We start from the raw sequence: 18,583 nt of genomic DNA, 5'->3' as shown, positions 1-18,583 counted from the left end.
TATATAAAATGTCATTGCGTACGCTTTATAGAATAGTTTATCTTTCTTTCTGAAAAATGCTTTAAAAATTTTTTTTAATGAAAAGGCGATCACACATCAGATAGGTTTTCTGCGAAGAAACACCCACGCCCAGTTCAACGTTTCTTTTAATCACGCAGTACATTAAATTTAAGACACGCAAATCATATACCTTCTCCATAACCTTGGAGGAAGGACAGGAGATAAATTGTAATATTCTGTATAAATTGTGTGGAGAAAAAAAAGATTGTATACCAACAAAGATGCCAACTTGCTCCGATTTGCGGGCAATATCTCCTATTTATACGCGTTGTGTGGCATAAATGTATCGGGTTTATACGATCCTTAAAAAAAATAAAAAATAAAATTAATATAGTAAATTTAAGATAATAAAAGGTATTGTAATAAATTTGTATTCTCCACTATGCTTAGTATTTCCAAACAAATGTCTGCCGAAAGAAATTTTTTAAATAAAAGTTAATGAAAAGAAATTTATAGCTTCCTTGTTAGAATGTTAATGTCCCTTTTCAAATTTTCCACGGAGTGTAAGATCCTGTTTTTAAAGTTGAACCCATTATTATCCAGCCATAAACAATTTGTCTACTTATGAAAAACGCCAAAAAAAAGTGGTAGTACATATTTATTTAGACCAAGTGGATATTTATTTCTGTTAGCTGCCACTTTAGCTTTTTTAAAAAAAACCTTGACTTTAGATCGAAAAATAAATATTTATATTATTAATGGTAGGCTTAACTATCTGAAAAATAAATCCGAAATAAATCTTTCTGAAAAATAAATCCGAATAATAAAACACTTTTTTTCTTTTTCATAAGAACACAAATGGGATGTTTAAATTTGTTTTAAAGTGATATTTTGCTCACCTTGAGATATAATTAGTTCAAAGTGCTTCTTTGCTTAGGGTTATATTGTGATGAGAATAATAAAATACTTAAAAAATTAAACAAAATTGTTCTATTTTTAATTTTTACTTCTTCATAAAAAATTTTTCAGAAAGAGGAAAAAAAGTGATGACATTTCCTGTTAAAAAAGTTATGACATTTTTCTTTTTCTTCGTTATTTATTTTAAAAATTTACAAATTTGTAACTATAAGCTCTTTTATAAAATCTTTTTAAGATATATAATTAATATGAGTAATATATAATTAATGTAATCTTTTTAAGATATATAATATTTATAAACCTTGAGATGCGAAAAGCGTTGTATGTCAGAGTTTCTCGTACTTTAAAACCTGAAATTCTGATATCACAGACCTGGCGTAAAAAACCGATATTTTTCTCAGTGGTTGGCGGATCTGGATTAGAGTCCCTTCTGCGGTCGAGTTAACCGTGAGAGATTCTTATAGTTTTCCTCTCCATGTAACGCAAAAGGGGATTGGTTTCACTTAGTCCTTCCCAAAGGCTGTCTCATAGTTTTATCTAAGAGTACCCTTGACTGCCGAGTTGGGTTCAAATTTACAAGGCTACGGAGTTGGGCATTTATGTAGTTGAAAATCCGATAGATATTCTAGGTCAATGATATGAAATAAAATTAATCACCCTAAAAAATTGTCAATTTAATTGTGAATTACGAGAAAACGCTTCAATTTATTTTATTTTTCAGCTTGTTGGAAAATCGATCAATTTTAATAAGTCAATGTTATAAATTAAAATTAATTCAAGCCGAAATTTTTTTAATTTAATTGTGAATTACGAGAAAACACTTCAATTTATTTTATTTTATTTGTCACTGCTTATTTGAAAATGAATCAATTTTATAAAGTCTAAAAACATTCACACAGAATTAGCTAATCAAAATTAAAAGAATTTATTATTGCAATCAATATTATTGCAATCAATATTAAATTCAAGAGCTATTGACCACATAAGTTTGATTTTGATGGTTAAAACTTCTGAAAAAATTTCGCTGAAGTTCTAAACATTTTCAACTCCTATTTCTCTTAATACTTAATATACTTAATACTAATAATACTTAAAATTGTGTAATATCTTTCAGTAGTTCAATTACACAATATAGCTAGTTGTAACTCTCAGAATTAATTATATCTTGAAACTAGAATTAATTGTACATTCCAAAAAACAATTTTAAAATTTGAAAATGTGTTTTTAAAAGGTGTCGTGTTGTTGAATAGTACTCTATCCTCACAAATGATTTAATGAAAAACATCGGATAACGAAAATTAAAAGCTCAACCGCAAATTCAAGATGGACACGAAAGAGAAAAACAAAACAAAAATCGAACGAATAACTAATAAGGAAGGCGAGACTGAAAAAGACATACTTCCAAGCTTCATCAGGCAATCATATTAGTTTTGATAATTTTTATCTCACATTGATTCATCAGATTTCCGCTGCGTTTCTGTTCATCCTTGTGTTATTTATCTCTCATGTTGACTTGTGGCACAAATTACCCTGACTTTTTTTAAATGATATTTTTGAAAAAATTCTGAAATTATATATTGAAGGCTGTCATTACGAAATGTAGTTCAGCGTCTTTGGTTTATGAAGTTGCTGTATAGAAACACTATAAAAACTTTATACTCAGTTGCTGGTTCTGAAAAGGTCATTGCGGTATACGATATAAATATTCATCCGCGACTGCATATAGTTCCGTTTCATTTCGTTATCAAATTATACAAATATGCTTTCAAAACTATATAAAAGCCTTTAAAAGTTAAACACGCCAGACAGAAATTTTATTCGGGCTATCTTTAACGATATACATCACAGAATTGTTAAAATAAGGTCATAGTTTCGTTCTCGTACTGGAATCCTAGATTTGGCGACATAAAACTACAAATAAGGAGAACATTGCTTCTTAAAGAAGAAATAACCATATGACGTTACAAGAGCATTGGATTTGATTGGACAACTAAAAATGTCTTATTCTGACATGTTCTTAAATCAAATACGAGATAAAGAATTTTTACTTTTGATTCGCTGTAGAAGAAAATCGTCAGCAAGAAATAAAAATTATTATTCTTTAATTAAAAAATATTATTTAGATTGATGCAACTCTCTATTTTTACAATAAACAAAACAATAGTTTTTATTCAATAAGTTATGTTTTCCTTATTTCACACAAGAAACGCAGTAAAAAGAGGCTGTGCAACTGCGTTTCGTGAGTTCACGATGTTGATATACTTTCGCTCTGAGGGCTTGGCATCTATTTAGCGTGCACTTAGTTGCAAACAAGCTCTCTCCATAGAAATAGTGTTTTTTTTCTTTACTTGCAGCAGAGTGTATTTCAACGAAAACTAATCAGTGGTAACTAATTTGCACCAAAGTGGTGCTGAAAACGCCATTTCGGATCTAGATTTCCAGAACACCAATGCTCTTTTATATTTTACTTGGTACAAAGTAGTTCTTCCACCATCTATTCAGTAACACTTAAATTTATAATTAAAGTAAGATAAGATACACATAGGAGTCAGTAAAGTTATTTTTGCGGAAAATTGAAGAGTAAGAATCATAAAGTTAGGATTCATATATACAATATTTCTTAAAATAAAGTTTGTTAATCAAACATACGTGTAGCACAGAGAAAATATTTGCATGAATTAGAATTAGGCTTAACAGAACGGAAGCAACATAAAAATTATACATTATAAAATCCTTCAGAGATTTAAAAATTAAACTATAATTATCTCAATTATATAACTACAGTTACAGATTTAAAGGCGGATTTTTGTTTCTGATGATAAATAACATGTTGTGTTGGGGAAAAAACATTCGAGAACTCATTCCAAATAATTACCGAACTCTATAGCGATATTCTACTTGACGTTTCTTGAATTTTTAATAATCTTGAAGCGTTAAAATTTGGTTAAGATTATTCAATTTCAAGTGTTTAGATTTAAATCGCATCCTTTAAATCCTATATGAACACTCATTTGGTTATCAAGCTTTTTGGTTGTCCAACATCATATTCGAAGGGATATTACACCACAGTTTTTGCCGTGTAGTTCTTACTTCTATGATAATATAATTTATAACATGTTTATCCTATGATGCGATACTTTAATTAATCATTGGTGAACTATCTTACAGTGTTAGTTTCTTATAGCCGATTTACAATGGTTTAACATGTAATCTGTTAAATTTAAGTAAATCGAATGAGAAATGCAGAAGTTATTTCATAACCGTCGTTGAACAGCCAACCCAATTTCTGGGTTTACTGCTGCTAATGTTCAAATCCGTAGCCTTATAATTTTGAACCCTATCCAGAAGACAAGGGAATTCCTGGATCAAGTATTGGGAGAATTTTGCCTTCGTGGAGGACTTTTTGATGGAACTAGCCCGAAATTGCGTTACATGAAGAGGAAGACCACGAGAACCTCTCATGGTTAGCCTGACGGCAAGGGGACTCTAACCCATGATCCGTCTACCACTGAGGATACTTCACTTCACCACTGTGGTCGGTGCAAGCAGAAGTTATTTAAAAATATATATAGATCTTTTACGAAAAAATGACAACTAATATATTTTAGTTCCGCAGGACCGCAAAAAAAGGCTTCGCTGGTTGGATGTGGCCCGCGGGCCGCCATTTGGTAACCGCTAATCTACACGAACACACCTTTTCGCGGTTTAGTGGCACAAGAGCCAGAATCAGCTTATACTGCACAAAATACTTGTTGATTATTGTTAGAAACGTGTTATATAGCATTGCGATGGATGAGGTTAATTATCACAATAATTACCATACATCGAAATAAAAAATTGTCTAATTTATCTTTATTTATTTGATAAAAAAGCACATTGTTCAAGTTTGAGACTTAAATTTTGGTTGGAACGCGTTCTTTCTCATGACTGTCAAATACCTTTTTTACCCTTAATTACCCCGACACTAATAAAATATCAAAATGAAACCATTTTAGTTTTTCTATTTATTCCATAAAAATTTTAACTTTCCAACTTAATGGGGTGTGGAAGAAGTGGGTATGAGTGAATGAGGACTTTGACTTTTATAAATACGGATTTTAAACATGTTGTAGATAAAACATGTAGAATTACTTAAAAATAAATATACATGTTTTTATTCATTATGTAATCAATAAATTTACTCGATAGAAGTTATATAATTAAATAAAAAATATAAATAAATTAAAATTTTTAACCTGATAATAATTTTGCCCTAATAAATAAAACATATTAATTATTTGTATCCAAATTTTAAAAATATGTTTCTTTAACTATTTGACAAGGAAATTTAACTAAACATATTTTTCATTTTTTTAAAAATTATTTTGTATTACTAATTTAGATCAAAATAAGTGAAAAATATTACATTTAGCTATTACAATAAATTATGGTTATGAAATATAGCATGAAATATAGCCGGTGCTTTTTTCTGCATTAAATGTAAAATCTTCCAATCGCGGCTCACTTCCAAACAATAATTTAGATCTAAGAGAAACAATTATTCAATTATATACAAAATCAAATATTGATAAAATTTTGAATATGAATAAAAAAATTCTTTTTAAACTATATTCTTTTTAAACTAGATTTTATGTTTCAGTACAAATATGATTGCGATAATGTAACAGGTTTTTTTTAATAACTATTAGACTGTTTTTTTATAATTAAAAAATACAAAAATATATTTTTTGCTTGTAATTTGAGCGTCAGAAAAAAATATATGGAAGGTACACCAGTGCTCCATTTGAGTCAAAGGGTTAAAAAATAGCAAATTGTTTAAAGTGGCTGAACTTTAGAACAAAAGTAGTTTTAACAAATAAAACCGTAAAAATATCATTATGAGTTCTGCAGTCCAATGCTTATTTTTTACCTTGTTCAAGAAATTTATTGATATGATTTCGCAGTTCATGTTAGGTGTTTTTATTCATAAAATCTATCTCTGTCCCGCGAAACTAAAAATAGCCTATAGAGAAGCAGGGCGTGAAATGAGAACAAAATGATGTACTGCTCTAGTATAAAAGTATCAGATCAGTATTAGTGACTACACTTGCTGTTACGGAAATTGAATTGAAAATTTGGTCGATGAAAAAAATCAAAATAATAAATGCTGCACAAATGTCGTTAAATTGCTGATTTAATATCAAAAGTAAACAATGCGAGTCTTGACATTTATACCCAAAGATATGATGAATTTAAAATGTTTAATTTATAGATAAACTAGTATATAAAAATAACGCCAAGTAATTGTTATGATCTTATTATTAATAATCTAATATTTCTATTTATTAATAAAACTTAACACAAAGTTTATTAATTATACGAAACAAGTATTGAGTTTATGGTGTGTTTATTGTTGAATTTATGGTGTTATTTGATAAATTTGTAATGTGTTTTGTTATTTATTCGATTACTTTATAGTTTTTAGTAAAAATTTATGATAAACAGTGAAATCTGCGTAAGTTGATCACTAGCAGTGCATTGCTTCAGTGGCTCATATTAACATGTTTTTCCATAAAGCTTCTTTGTATATGTATATATATATATACAGTCAGTCAAATCCCGCTATAGTGAACACGGTTTATAGTGAACTCCCGGATATAGTGAATGAAATGTTCGGTCCCGTGCCTTACTATAACGTATAATGTTATTTATATATACATATATATAAATTTTTCATGTTTTCTCTATATTTTTAAATTTTTTTACGAGTTCTATATACTAGTAGTTTACGCGCAGTAAATAAAACTTTTTAAATTTCTTAATTTTTATCTTTTTTGTCTTTAATGTGCTATATATATATGCTGAATTATTGATTGTAATAAAGTTTTTTTATTCTTCTAGAACTCTATTCGCCACAACCTGTCGCTCAATAAATGTTTCATAAAAATACCTCGAAGCAAAGATGAACCTGGAAAAGGAGGATTCTGGAGGCTTGATCCTCAATATGCAGAATCACTTGTAGATGGAATTTTTAAAAAACGGAGACCGGCACAACGCCAAGCGGGCAGTGGAGCAGCGAAGAAGTGCAGACGTGACAACAAACTGAAAGGGCAAAACGACACATTAACAAGGGTCTTAGAGACATTTCAGCAAGACACTCCACCCAGTTCAGCCGGATCTCTGGTATCGCATTCTGAAGTTGAGTTAATGGCGGATTTGAAGCCATTGGCAGTCATGTCATCTTCTCCATCGCAGCAGGAAGTATTCGGTTATGCCAGTGTCAATAATATCTGTGAATTTCAACCAGAGAGACTTCTTCTACAGCCACACAATAACAAAATGCCACAATCTACTACTCTCAGTCAACAGGACGAGGAAGTTCTTCAAACGTTGGAGCCTTTGCCTCACTCTAACATTGCGAATAACGGATTGAGAGTGGCTCATACCGCAATCATGAATGGGCAGTCAAATAATGATTTGTGCTGGAATGAAGTTCTCGGCGATCCTGACTTGGAGCTGGAGAGCCTGTATAAATATCGCCCAGAAGATTCCATTTCCTCTGTGGTAAACACAGCTCTGGCACTCAATGATGATCTGTTTAGCTCAGATGGTAGCAGTTCAGATTTGCCAACAGAGTTGGATCTGGTTTCTACAGATCAATTGGACATTACTAATGGAAGTGGTCATGCAATGCAAACGACAACAGACTGGTGGGGTTTTCAACACCCCTCTCTGGATGTGACCCTTACACCCCTGCTCAGTATTTCAGTGCCATTTGGTACACCCGGTGCAACGCCTATTTCCACCACCAACGCTGTAATTGGGAATAATAACAATGGTATCTTTATCAATGGATACGTTCAGAATGCAGCCTCTTACGTGGTAGACAGGCCTCCAATTCAACAGCAGCAAGATGCGCTGCAAAATCAGCCATGGGCCGAGTGCAAGGCAGCTTTGGAAGCTGCAGCTCTCGATCTTGACGACCTCAGTGATCTGGATCATGTCCACGTATACTGATGAATACAGCGTCGTTTACTCTAGTATTATGAACTGTTTGTGAAAATATTTTGCTTTTCAAGTGCCGTGATTTTCTTCACGACGGATACCACTTTTGACCATCTGCAAGTACATCCGTCTTAATTGACAATCGAGAGATTAAGAGATGATTCTCGTGATACTAAACTTGTACTGTCTCAAGCTCGTGTTTTAAAGTTGAGTCCATCTTTAGAATGTGTTTGTTACGGAGTGAAATGCTATGGAATGTAAGGAAAATGTATCATTTGCCATAGAGATTTTTGCTGTTACCATTCTAATAGTTATAGCATTTATAACATTATTAAAATTGAATTCATATAATATTTTTATGTACCGTTTACAAGAAAAAATAAGAATAAGCACTATACAAATTAAAAAATTATAACTAAATTAAATAGTTATATAATACCAAAATTTAGATACTCTTCTTGTGGTACTCAGGTCATTGCATTTACTAAAGTTTAGGGTTTAAAAGAAATAAAGTAACATCAGTGCTGAAGGAGAAACATAATTATTGAACTAATTCTTTTTCTTCTATCATAAAAATGTTCAGAAATGAAATAAGTTATTAACATATCATGTTGCCCGTCCATAATAATACAAATTTTATGCTTCAGAAATTTATTGCAGTTTATCCGTCCATTTTAACATTAATAATAATGGAAGTAATTTTTAGGTATAGCTTGTTATAATATTAATTGATGAAAAATATCAAATGTTATATCAATTTATAAAAAAAGCTAATTAATACTTCGTTCAAACGGCCGTCCATATATATATTTCATAACTAATCCTACAATAAGAGAGAGAGAGGGTTTGCTACCATAGGGGTAATTTGGTGTTTTAATAATAATAATCATTGCTGAAGGCAAATGCCTCCACTATTAGACCATATAAAGGTGATTCACTATTTGTCATAGTTTCAGTGTAGTGACAACTTTCTGAAGAGAATTGAGAGCAAAATTGATTTAAAGTTAGACAGGAAAAAGAAGAAGAAAAAAACATTATTAAGCTGATGGCTTTTAAACTAAAGGCGTAATTTAATATTTCTTAAAATTTATTATTTGCGCTAAATAAAAACAAATTAAATAAAAATGTATTATTATAACTACATTTATAAATAAATAATCGCCAGCAAAATATAGGCTTACGTATTTTTTGTATTTAGATAGTTCAAAGTCATCCAACCTAAAGTCCATCAACTAAAATAAAATCATTTATATTATTTTATTAGAATAATTTTTCAATAATTAGAATGCCAGAATTTGATTAGAAATAGATTTTAAAAATTGATTTTTTAAAAATTTTGTTCCGTAAATTTTATTTTTTCATTAATTTTACTGATGTCACACGAAACTGTCTTATAATAATAAAAATAAAAACTAGCGTATTAAAAATCAGCAATATATTAATCAACTAATTATCATGTTCTATTTTAATTAATGATGAATACGTCCAATAGTTAAATGTAATAAAATTAAGAGTTATAATACAACCAATTTTTATGAAATAACTGTTATACTTTAAATGATCTGTATTAATCCATTCTAATATTTTCGATATTGTAAAATACCTAGCCTTAACAGTTAATACTGTAACAAATATCAATTTAAATATTTGTTGCATTTAAATTCGTTCATTAAATAGATATTTTAACATCAACACCATTAAAAAATCGTTAATAATACATACATTTATAGAAATTAATTCCTCTCATTAAATACTACTAATACGATGTAACGGATTATGATAACGGAGCAAATATCAAAATAAATAAATTGCTAAAATCCGTCCATTTATGCAAAGAAGTTATTATAGTTATAAAAAGAATATGACAAGCCTATTCTTGTAAAAATCTACAATCACGAAGTATAAACAATTTATATCACTAAATATATAATTATGTTAATTTTATTTATGATACCAGGTTGTTTAATAGTGAATCAAAATTGTCAACTCAAATGCAATTTACTATTTTTTTTTGTATATGAATTCTTAAAATAAAGGAAGCTATTTCGATGAAGATATAGTTTCTATGTTAAGCTTTATCAAAATTTAATTTCTTTATTTTTTATTTCATCGTTATTGATGTTTGGGTTTACGGAATCACTACCCTGGATGTATGTTTTTAGAATCATTCTTAGAAAGGAAGTCATAAGAATATACACACAAGGACAGGTTGAAAAATAAATATGTTAGAAAATAGACAAAAGCTATTTTCATGTCTGACGAATAATCATCCAAATTCACCCAAATCACTGCATAAGAGGAATTTTTTTTTTCTCGCCATATTTATCATCATACTGAAATCTTTTGCTCTCCCTTCTCCATCTCGAATTTTGGAGGACGCTAAAAAATTATTTGGACGGCACCAGGGCCTGATTATCGCCTAGACCCAATAGGCATGGGCCTAGGGCCCACGATTTCTGAGGGGCCTCAAAAAAATAGTAAAAAGTCTAATGAAAGATGGGCTAGTTTTGGATTGGTTTAAGTACTGAATAAAAAAATAATTACCGCTTACAATAAAAAATAATTCAGCTAATTAGTGACTTTTAGCACAAATCACTGATTTTAATTGTTTGTGTTACCAAACTATTTTTATTTTGACATAACATCGTTTTGTTGTTTTATATTTTGCTTTAATTTATAGATACGTAAACATTATCTTAGAAAAATAATATTCAATTGCTTTCAAAATTTCTTAGAACGTGTCTCTTGAATCATGCAGTTCAAGATTCTTTTTATTGCTAGCACTTTTCTTCAGTAATTTAATTTCATAATATTTAGTATGGGGCCCGGAAAATTTGGTGGGCCATGGGCCTGAATTTGTCTTGATCGGTCACTGCGGCAATCACGCAAAAATAAAGAATCTTCAATCTAAAAACAGAAAACTGAATTATACCAAATTACAAATTGAAAAATGCTGTAAGATAAATTGTATTGGAGTAATTTTTTCAGCAAAAAATGAATAAAGAATACAAAATACTACACATCCTATAACTCAAATTTTGTTTATATGACGACCTTGTATTTTACATGAGCCGAGCAGAGTAAATAACAGCCATCAACTTATTTGTGAAAATTAAATATAAAAGATTAAAGGCATATTTAGAATTTTTCCTCCAGTCCCTTTCTACCCTGTGGAATTTTTAGTTTTTTTTTTTGCGGGGTGGGGGGAAAGAAAACCTTTTAAAACTTTTGTTAAACAAGCCTAATAAGCCAGGTTTTTGACAATTTTGATTCCATTATCAATAATGATTCAACAAATTTTGACGTTTTCTCCCCTCCAATTAAATGTTAATTTGCGATTCTTAATGCGTAGGATTCAATGACTTTCTTTTTATCAAGGATTATAAAAATATATATATTTATAGGGTGATAGTTAAGGAAAAGCTATTTGTATATTGGAAAACGATATGTTTTGAATTTTTAGTAGTATGGACATCATTCCGTATTACAAATGATTGCTCAAAGGCGGTCCAGTGGTTGAAAATCACAGCTTTATGTGTGTAAATACAGTATATATATACATACATATATAATAATTATAAATACATGTAAAACTCCTTGTGTATGTTGTGAATCAGTAGTAAAGGCTTCCAAATGTTGTTCAACAACTAACCCTTGGCTCAGCAATCAGTTTGTGTTGTATGATTATCCAATTTACCACAAAATTACAGTAGATTTTTAAAAGATATTGGATAGAGGATTGGAGAATTGAAAATGTACATTTAATTTAATGAACTGTAATAAAATTTTTGATGGTGGCCTTTAGTTTTGAAAATAAATAAAATACATAAAGTAACTTTAAGGAACTATATATATAAAACTGTTATTTTGACTTTATTTTTCACAAAAGTGACTTCTGGAACTGAATAATTTATTTCGAACTGTAAGTAAAAATTATGAATTGAATTGAAATTAGATTTGTCAGCAAGAACACAATTGATGCATGTAAATTTAAAATGCATCGATTTTAAATAGAAATTTTTTTAGAAACATTCCCCGACATATAATTTTTGGAGCTTGCTTCTAAATGATTTGACGATACCAAATTTAATTGGTTTTTATCTTAAGAGAAGAGTCGAAATATTCTATTCTTCTCTTTAAGTAATAAAAAAATGATTCTGTCTTGAATTAAAATGTTTTGAAAACAAACTTTTATTTCAATACAAAATACTTTTTAACACTGAACCAACAGTATTTTTATTATAACTATTTTACCAAAATAAAAATTCATACGAATTAGACATTTTGAGAATACGATTGGTGCATTTTAAACAGAATGATCAAATTAAATTCAGCAAGAATGTTCCCTGAGTTTCAAAATATCTTAAATAGCATTTTATTATTTTTTGAAATTTTAACTTTTCTTATTGTAGTCTGTTTTCCGATAGAATTAATTAAAAAATTGATGAAGTAATTATTATTAACTAAAGAATAATGACGTCACATGAAAACTATGTTCCAGAAAGTTGTTCATTTTTCAAATTTTTTTTTTATTTTTCAAAAGTTGAAAGGTTCTGCAGCGAGCTCCAAAAGTTCCATGTTGTGGGCCAGGTTCAATTTTTAACTCAGAATTTGTTTCTTGTGTCTTATTTTACTAAAAATTATCACTTGAAAGTCAGAAAGGGAAAAAAAATGGCTTTAATTAATGGTTTTAATAAACGGTGCACTCGAAAGCCGTTTTCTGACAAGGAAATCAAAACTTTCGTTTTAGAACAAAATAGGTTTATTTTTATTTAAGCTTATTACTGTTAGTAAGATATTTATAAGTTAGTAAGATAGGTATTAACATTTATTTAAATTTTTTTCCCAACATTAGAATGCATCAAAACATCGTATTAAAAAATTGTTTAATTAAAATCAAAATTTTCCAAAACTTATTAAACTTGTAAGTTAAGACCAAGACCAAAAAGTGTCTTGGTATTTTTGACTTTATTTAAAGAAAATCTCCTTTAAAATTTAAATAATTCTGAAAAAAAAACGAAATTTTAGAGTCGTTTGTAACAGTTCTATAGCTTTAAATATTTTTCAATATAAGACATGAACATACTTCTTAGATTATATAGAATTCTAAAGCGTTAGTTACTTTTATTACTTTTTTTATACTAAAGATTAAAATTTTTTAAAAACTAATTCTCTTATTCTATTCTTCTTCTTAAAACTAATTCTTAATTCTATATGAACAAAGAGGAGTAATATGTATGAATAATAATGAAAGGAAACAACGAGAAAGGCGATCTAAACATTACAGAATAAATTTTAAGGCAAATGACAAACAATAATTAAAAATTCAAATTGATTTCTTGATTAGTTTTCTGTCAACCAATTATGAAACGCCAAAAAATGCTTTGAAACATGGTTTCAATTATTTATCAATGATTGTTCTTTTTGATTGAAAAGGAGTTTCAAGTAACTCTAATAAACAATTAAAAAAGAAAACGATTTTTTCCAGAATCTTTTTCACTTTTAATGTTTAAAAGTGAAAACGATTATGAAAGAAAAAAAATTTGGATTCTAAATAATGTGAAATCATAAAGTTCAAAAAAAAATTTTTTTTCTTTCAATAGGCTCTTTTTTTTACCAGTCCATCAATAAAAAATTTTTGATATCCTAAAAGGAATGAAACTAATGCAGGGCGAAACAGTATTTGTGTAAATTGAATGTTATGAAAACATATTTGAACAACTTGTTTGTTAGCTTAGATGTAAATAAATAGCCAAGGTTTTCGAAATTTTGATACATTGCAATAATGCTCAAGACGTCAAGGGTGTTAGTTGTAATTTTCATCAGTATAGTGTTTAAGAGGAATTAAATCCTTTTACCTTTTCCTTGTGTGTGTAGAATAAAAAGTGTTTCACAATTTGTATGAAATTTTTACTTTAATAGCGTGTTATTTAATATCTTAGCTTTTCAATTTTCTCATAGCGATTTAATAATACCACAGTTCTGAACTTACGAAAACTAATTTCATGAATAAATCATTTGAATTTTTCATAATTTTGACATTATTTATTGAATTTTAAAAAAATGTTTTTGAATATTGCTTCTCATAAAAAATTTGTATAAAATCTTACGATATTTCATTTTCCTAATGGTTATTGAGTAAATTTATTAGATTTTAAATAGAACTTATTCTGCTATGAAGTTCAATGTTTATTAAGAAAAATTTATTTAACACTTTTCAATAGAATTTTACTATTTTTCATAAGTTAAACAAAAAAGAGTAATTACTAAGTACTACAAAATTGAAAGTACTTATCATAAAATAGAATTTTTTTTATTTACTTCTTAGAATAAAAATTAAAGTAATTTTTACAAAATAAAGAAAAAATTAGTGTTGTTCAAAATTCTAATAACCTTTTAAGATGCTATACTAATTTTAAAATGCACTCGGTTCTCTTTGCTTTTTAATAATTACTCATGTGTATAAAAAAATAATCTTTTTTTCCCCCTTTTTTTGTTCAACAAAATTACCTCAATTTAAAATGTAATAATTTTGTAAGTTTTAAAACAACAATTACATTTCCAAAAAAAAAATAAAGCTTTAAAGAGAGAAAAAATAACCTTAAATAAATATTTTTAAATAGAATGAAACAGTTTTAAAAATTTAAAGTTGTCAATTTTATATATTTTAGAAATAAAATTTAGAATGAGCATACAGCATATTATAATTTTCAGAAAAATAGCCAGAATTTTGTACTATTATGAGTGTTAAAAATCATATTTTTTGCTCAGAGATACATTTATAGCTTCTAGTTCATCATGCTTAACTACTGCGTAACATCGGACGCTAAAATTTGAAAGCGTGCATGTATATAAATTGAAAACACCCATCATACAATAGAAATAAAAAGGTCAAAAACATTTGGAATAAAATAACCATGCTCCAAAGTTAGAATTGTACTGTTAAAGCAAATTAATCAAGTTTTAAAAAAATATTGATGTAAAGCTTCTGTGTTACGCAGTAGATATCAGTAGTCAGTATCTTTTTCCTTCGAACAATAATTTCTACTTTCAGCACATCTTGAAGTTTTCTGCAATTGTATTTTAAACTTGACAAGTAAATAATAATCTTTGTGTATTTAATTTTTCAAATATAGCATTTGTCTCTTATAAAACAGAAAGAATTTATTACGCTCCAAAAAATGCTCTTTCTGATGATATTAAGTGTGTGATTTTTAATAATTGTATTTATTGTCGTTCTAGTTGAGAAATAAACTGTTAAATAAATTCAAAGGTGTATGTGTGTAATTTTTAAAAAAAAATTAAAACAAAAAAACAATGAAGCAAAAAAAATACTGAAAAGTATTAATAAGAAAAATTAGAAGAACAGAGTGTATAATGAGGACAATCACATAATTTAAAAAGTACACATTTCAGCAGCAATTGGATCAAAGGACCCACTGTAAATCTAAAAGGCTGAATCAAGGTTAATGAAATTAACTTCAAAAATAAAAGTTCTCACAAGCAGAATCAAAAAAGCCAAACTTCAATTTATTTAAACAATTGATATCAATTACATTACTTTTCTTAATTATATTACTTTATACACTATGTCCAGTACGTACATGTTTTTACAAAAAAAAATACAGGCAAACAAGCACTTTAGGTTCATTGATTTTATAAACAAATTATAAAAATCCTACAATAATTTGTTAATTCAATATTTTTTCAAGAAAGTAAAATTAAATTCTTGCAAATTATAAGGTTCTAAGCAAATAATTGGTGGAAAATAATATTTTACAATGTAAGTTAAAAGCAAATAGATTGTTTTTAATGTGTTTCAATTTATATAGTTAAGTTATTTTAATGTCTCTGATAAACATAATTTTAATACTCAGTAAAATTACAAAACTCATTAAAATTATTTCATAAGAATAAGAAAGTAAAAATTAGTTTCATAAGGCCAGATTTGCAACATTTATTTTTTTATAATTTGTATGACATCTTCATGGTTAACAATATGAGACAAGCCAACTCTTTGGGGACTGTATTTTGTACTAGTACCCTGCAAAAAAAATCATATAATTAAATAAAATAGCAAAAAAGTAAATACAGTGAAACCTCCAGTTATGGACACTCCTGCAAAATGGACACCTCTCAAAACGGACATATTTTTAATTCCCCGTGAATCCTCTATGAATAAACCCTTGTGTACATTCTCTGCGAAGCGGACACTACCGTTGCCGGACGCGGACAGTCATTTTTGCCTTGAAAAGTTGTTTTCTATCTCTTTAAACCGGACACTACTTTTTCTAAATTAAAAAAAAAAACTGTTTCCGCTTTAAATTGAAAGAAAAAAAATGCAACTTTTCACCATTTTTAAAGCATGTAAATTTTTTGCCTTATCCATAACTAAAAATATAGTTAAGCTATTTCTCTACTAAAGAATCAATCTTTCTCTTGTCACCTTGCCTTATCTTTGAAAAGAAAGGAGAGAAAATGATACAGCTCTTGTGAAATAATTCGAACAATGGCATCTTTTGATCTTTTCATCAGGACCACACAGGTTATGAGAGCCCTCAATTTGAAATGTCTCAAATGCTTCTTCCCCACTAAAAATTTGAATCTTATCAATTTGAAGACTGTATTTAACACAGCTGGGGTAAAAAAAGGAAACAAAAGTATAATCTTTGAGTTGTTCATATAAATGAAACATTTAGTCAGACACTTGATAGATGCTCAGTTGTGAATAAACAACTCCATGGGTCTTCATGCCTTACAGGTATGCATTGCTTTTTTTCTTCTTCTGCACATCATAGGAGGTTTACTTTCAAGGAGGTATAAACCACCTTACCTATCAAGTGATAGGGAGGTGTTAAGGGTGTAAACCTAAAAATTGGAACCAACTGAGGACTAAAAGCTCCTATTCGGTATCACATGACTAACTTGAATATCTATCTAACTAATAGGAAAATATTAATTTATCTGTAGTTACATCAAGAATTATGCATTTATATCAATCTTTTTCATGTATTCTTTATTGAAAAAAAAGTATTTTTTGAAGTTTAAATAAATATCCTTGTAGATAGTTTCTGTAGATAATTTAAATATTTCTATATCCTTGAAAATAATCTAAAAACACTTACGGTGTTAAACTTCGTTATTAGAGTACCCTTCTCGTAAACAGACAACTCTCATAAACGGACAATTTTTTCAATCCCAAGAATGTCCGCTTAACCAAGGTTTCACTGTATTTTATTTATCATAACACATTAACCAAAAAGAGGGTTCTTGCATTTACATTTCAGCTATGGAACTATAAACAATCAAGTTTCTTTTGGCACAGTTATTATCCCAAACAATAATAATGAAAAAAAGCTCAATAGCAGCTGTGAATGTAACAGAAAAAAATACTATTGCTTCGGAATATACAATGAGGTGAAAAATAAAATATCTTACATTTGTTCTCGGTTTATGCATATGTTTACAATAAACAAATTAAAAATTGAATTATGACTTTCAAAAAACTACAGTTTTGAATTGCTTAATATTAACTGCTCAAAGAAAAAAAAAAGAAAAAAAGATCTGGTGAAGTAAATAAAGTATCCGGGTAATAAACAATATAGAAAAAAAATGAGCAAAATGCTATAAACAAAAAAAATAATGAGTAAAATCGATATAAATAAANAGTTTTGAATTGCTTAATATTAACTGCTCAAAGAAAAAAAAAAGAAAAAAAGATCCGGTGAAGTAAATAAAGTCTCCTGGTAATAAACAATATAGAAAAAAAATGAGCGAAATGCTATAAACAAAAAAAATGAAGAAAAAATATAATGAGTAAAATCGATATGAATAAAATAAAACAGCATGAATCAACTAGTGGTATCTGTTCATCGAATTATCACAGATAAAATTCTGGAAGGGGAGTAATATGGCGTAACTACCACTATAAATATTAAGTACCAATTCCCTAGTATATAAGACATGTTAACTTGAATCCATCTTGAGGTACCTTTTGATAGATGAAGGTTCACATAGTCTATAATAAATCTCCACAAGAGAAATATTCTTGAATTTGAATATTTTATTTCATTGAAAAAAAATTTCTTTGAACTTTTACTACTTTTTTTAATTGATGTTACATAAATAATTTCATAAAAGCAGGCAAAGTAATAAATAAGTCATGGATTTTTTATTCTGATTTATATACGAGGGTTGTAAATTAAATAGTGGCAACTTAACCTTGAAACTTATAGAAGGGCGGGCATGCGCAAATGGGATATGGGAGCGGTGAGGTGGTGCTGTTGTCGATGTGTAGAGTGCTAAAAACAGTCGATCTGCTTAGAAGGGTAGTTGTTGCGTGGCGTTAAAGTGAGGAGTTTCGTTTCCATCGCTCTAAAGCATGCTTTCAAAAGACTTGATGACGAGATGCTTGAACCCATAGTGCTACTGTCCTATACTGTAAAGCATTTGTGCCACAGGCTTCCACTAATCCTCGATAGCATTCTGTTGCATTTTTGCCACGGGCAACCTCGATTTAAGCCACAACCGCTGATCACCTTTTGAAAACACGCTTTGGAGCGATGGAAACGAAACTCCTCACTTTAACGCCACGCAACAACTACCCTTCTAAGCAAATCGACTGTTTTTTGCACTCTACACATCGACAACAGCGCCACCTCACCGCACCCATACCCTATTT

General features: G+C 28.8%; 2 protein-coding genes across 2 annotated transcripts in view; one reads left to right on the top strand and one right to left on the bottom strand.

The window, feature by feature from the left end:
- LOC107447875 (uncharacterized) overlaps positions 1–8,253 on the top strand; it is a 106,486-nt gene extending 98,233 nt beyond the window's left edge. The window contains exon 3 of the mRNA XM_021148952.3: positions 6,799–8,253. Within this exon, the coding sequence (XP_021004611.1) occupies positions 6,799–7,914 (1,116 nt within the window). The 3' untranslated portion in view covers positions 7,915–8,253. The remainder of the gene's footprint in view (positions 1–6,798) is intronic.
- Positions 8,254–15,411: 7,158 nt separating this feature from the next.
- LOC107447869 (developmentally-regulated GTP-binding protein 2) overlaps positions 15,412–18,583 on the bottom strand; it is a 38,618-nt gene continuing 35,446 nt past the window's right edge. The window contains exon 13 of the mRNA XM_016062905.4: positions 15,412–15,946. Within this exon, the coding sequence (XP_015918391.1) occupies positions 15,860–15,946 (87 nt within the window). The 3' untranslated portion in view covers positions 15,412–15,859. The remainder of the gene's footprint in view (positions 15,947–18,583) is intronic.

The sequence above is a fragment of the Parasteatoda tepidariorum genome, chromosome 2, assembly GCF_043381705.1.
Source record: "Parasteatoda tepidariorum isolate YZ-2023 chromosome 2, CAS_Ptep_4.0, whole genome shotgun sequence".
Classification (NCBI taxonomy): domain Eukaryota; kingdom Metazoa; phylum Arthropoda; class Arachnida; order Araneae; family Theridiidae; genus Parasteatoda; species Parasteatoda tepidariorum.
Note: the sequence above shows the minus strand (reverse complement) of the source record. Positions and strands in the feature narration are given on the sequence as shown.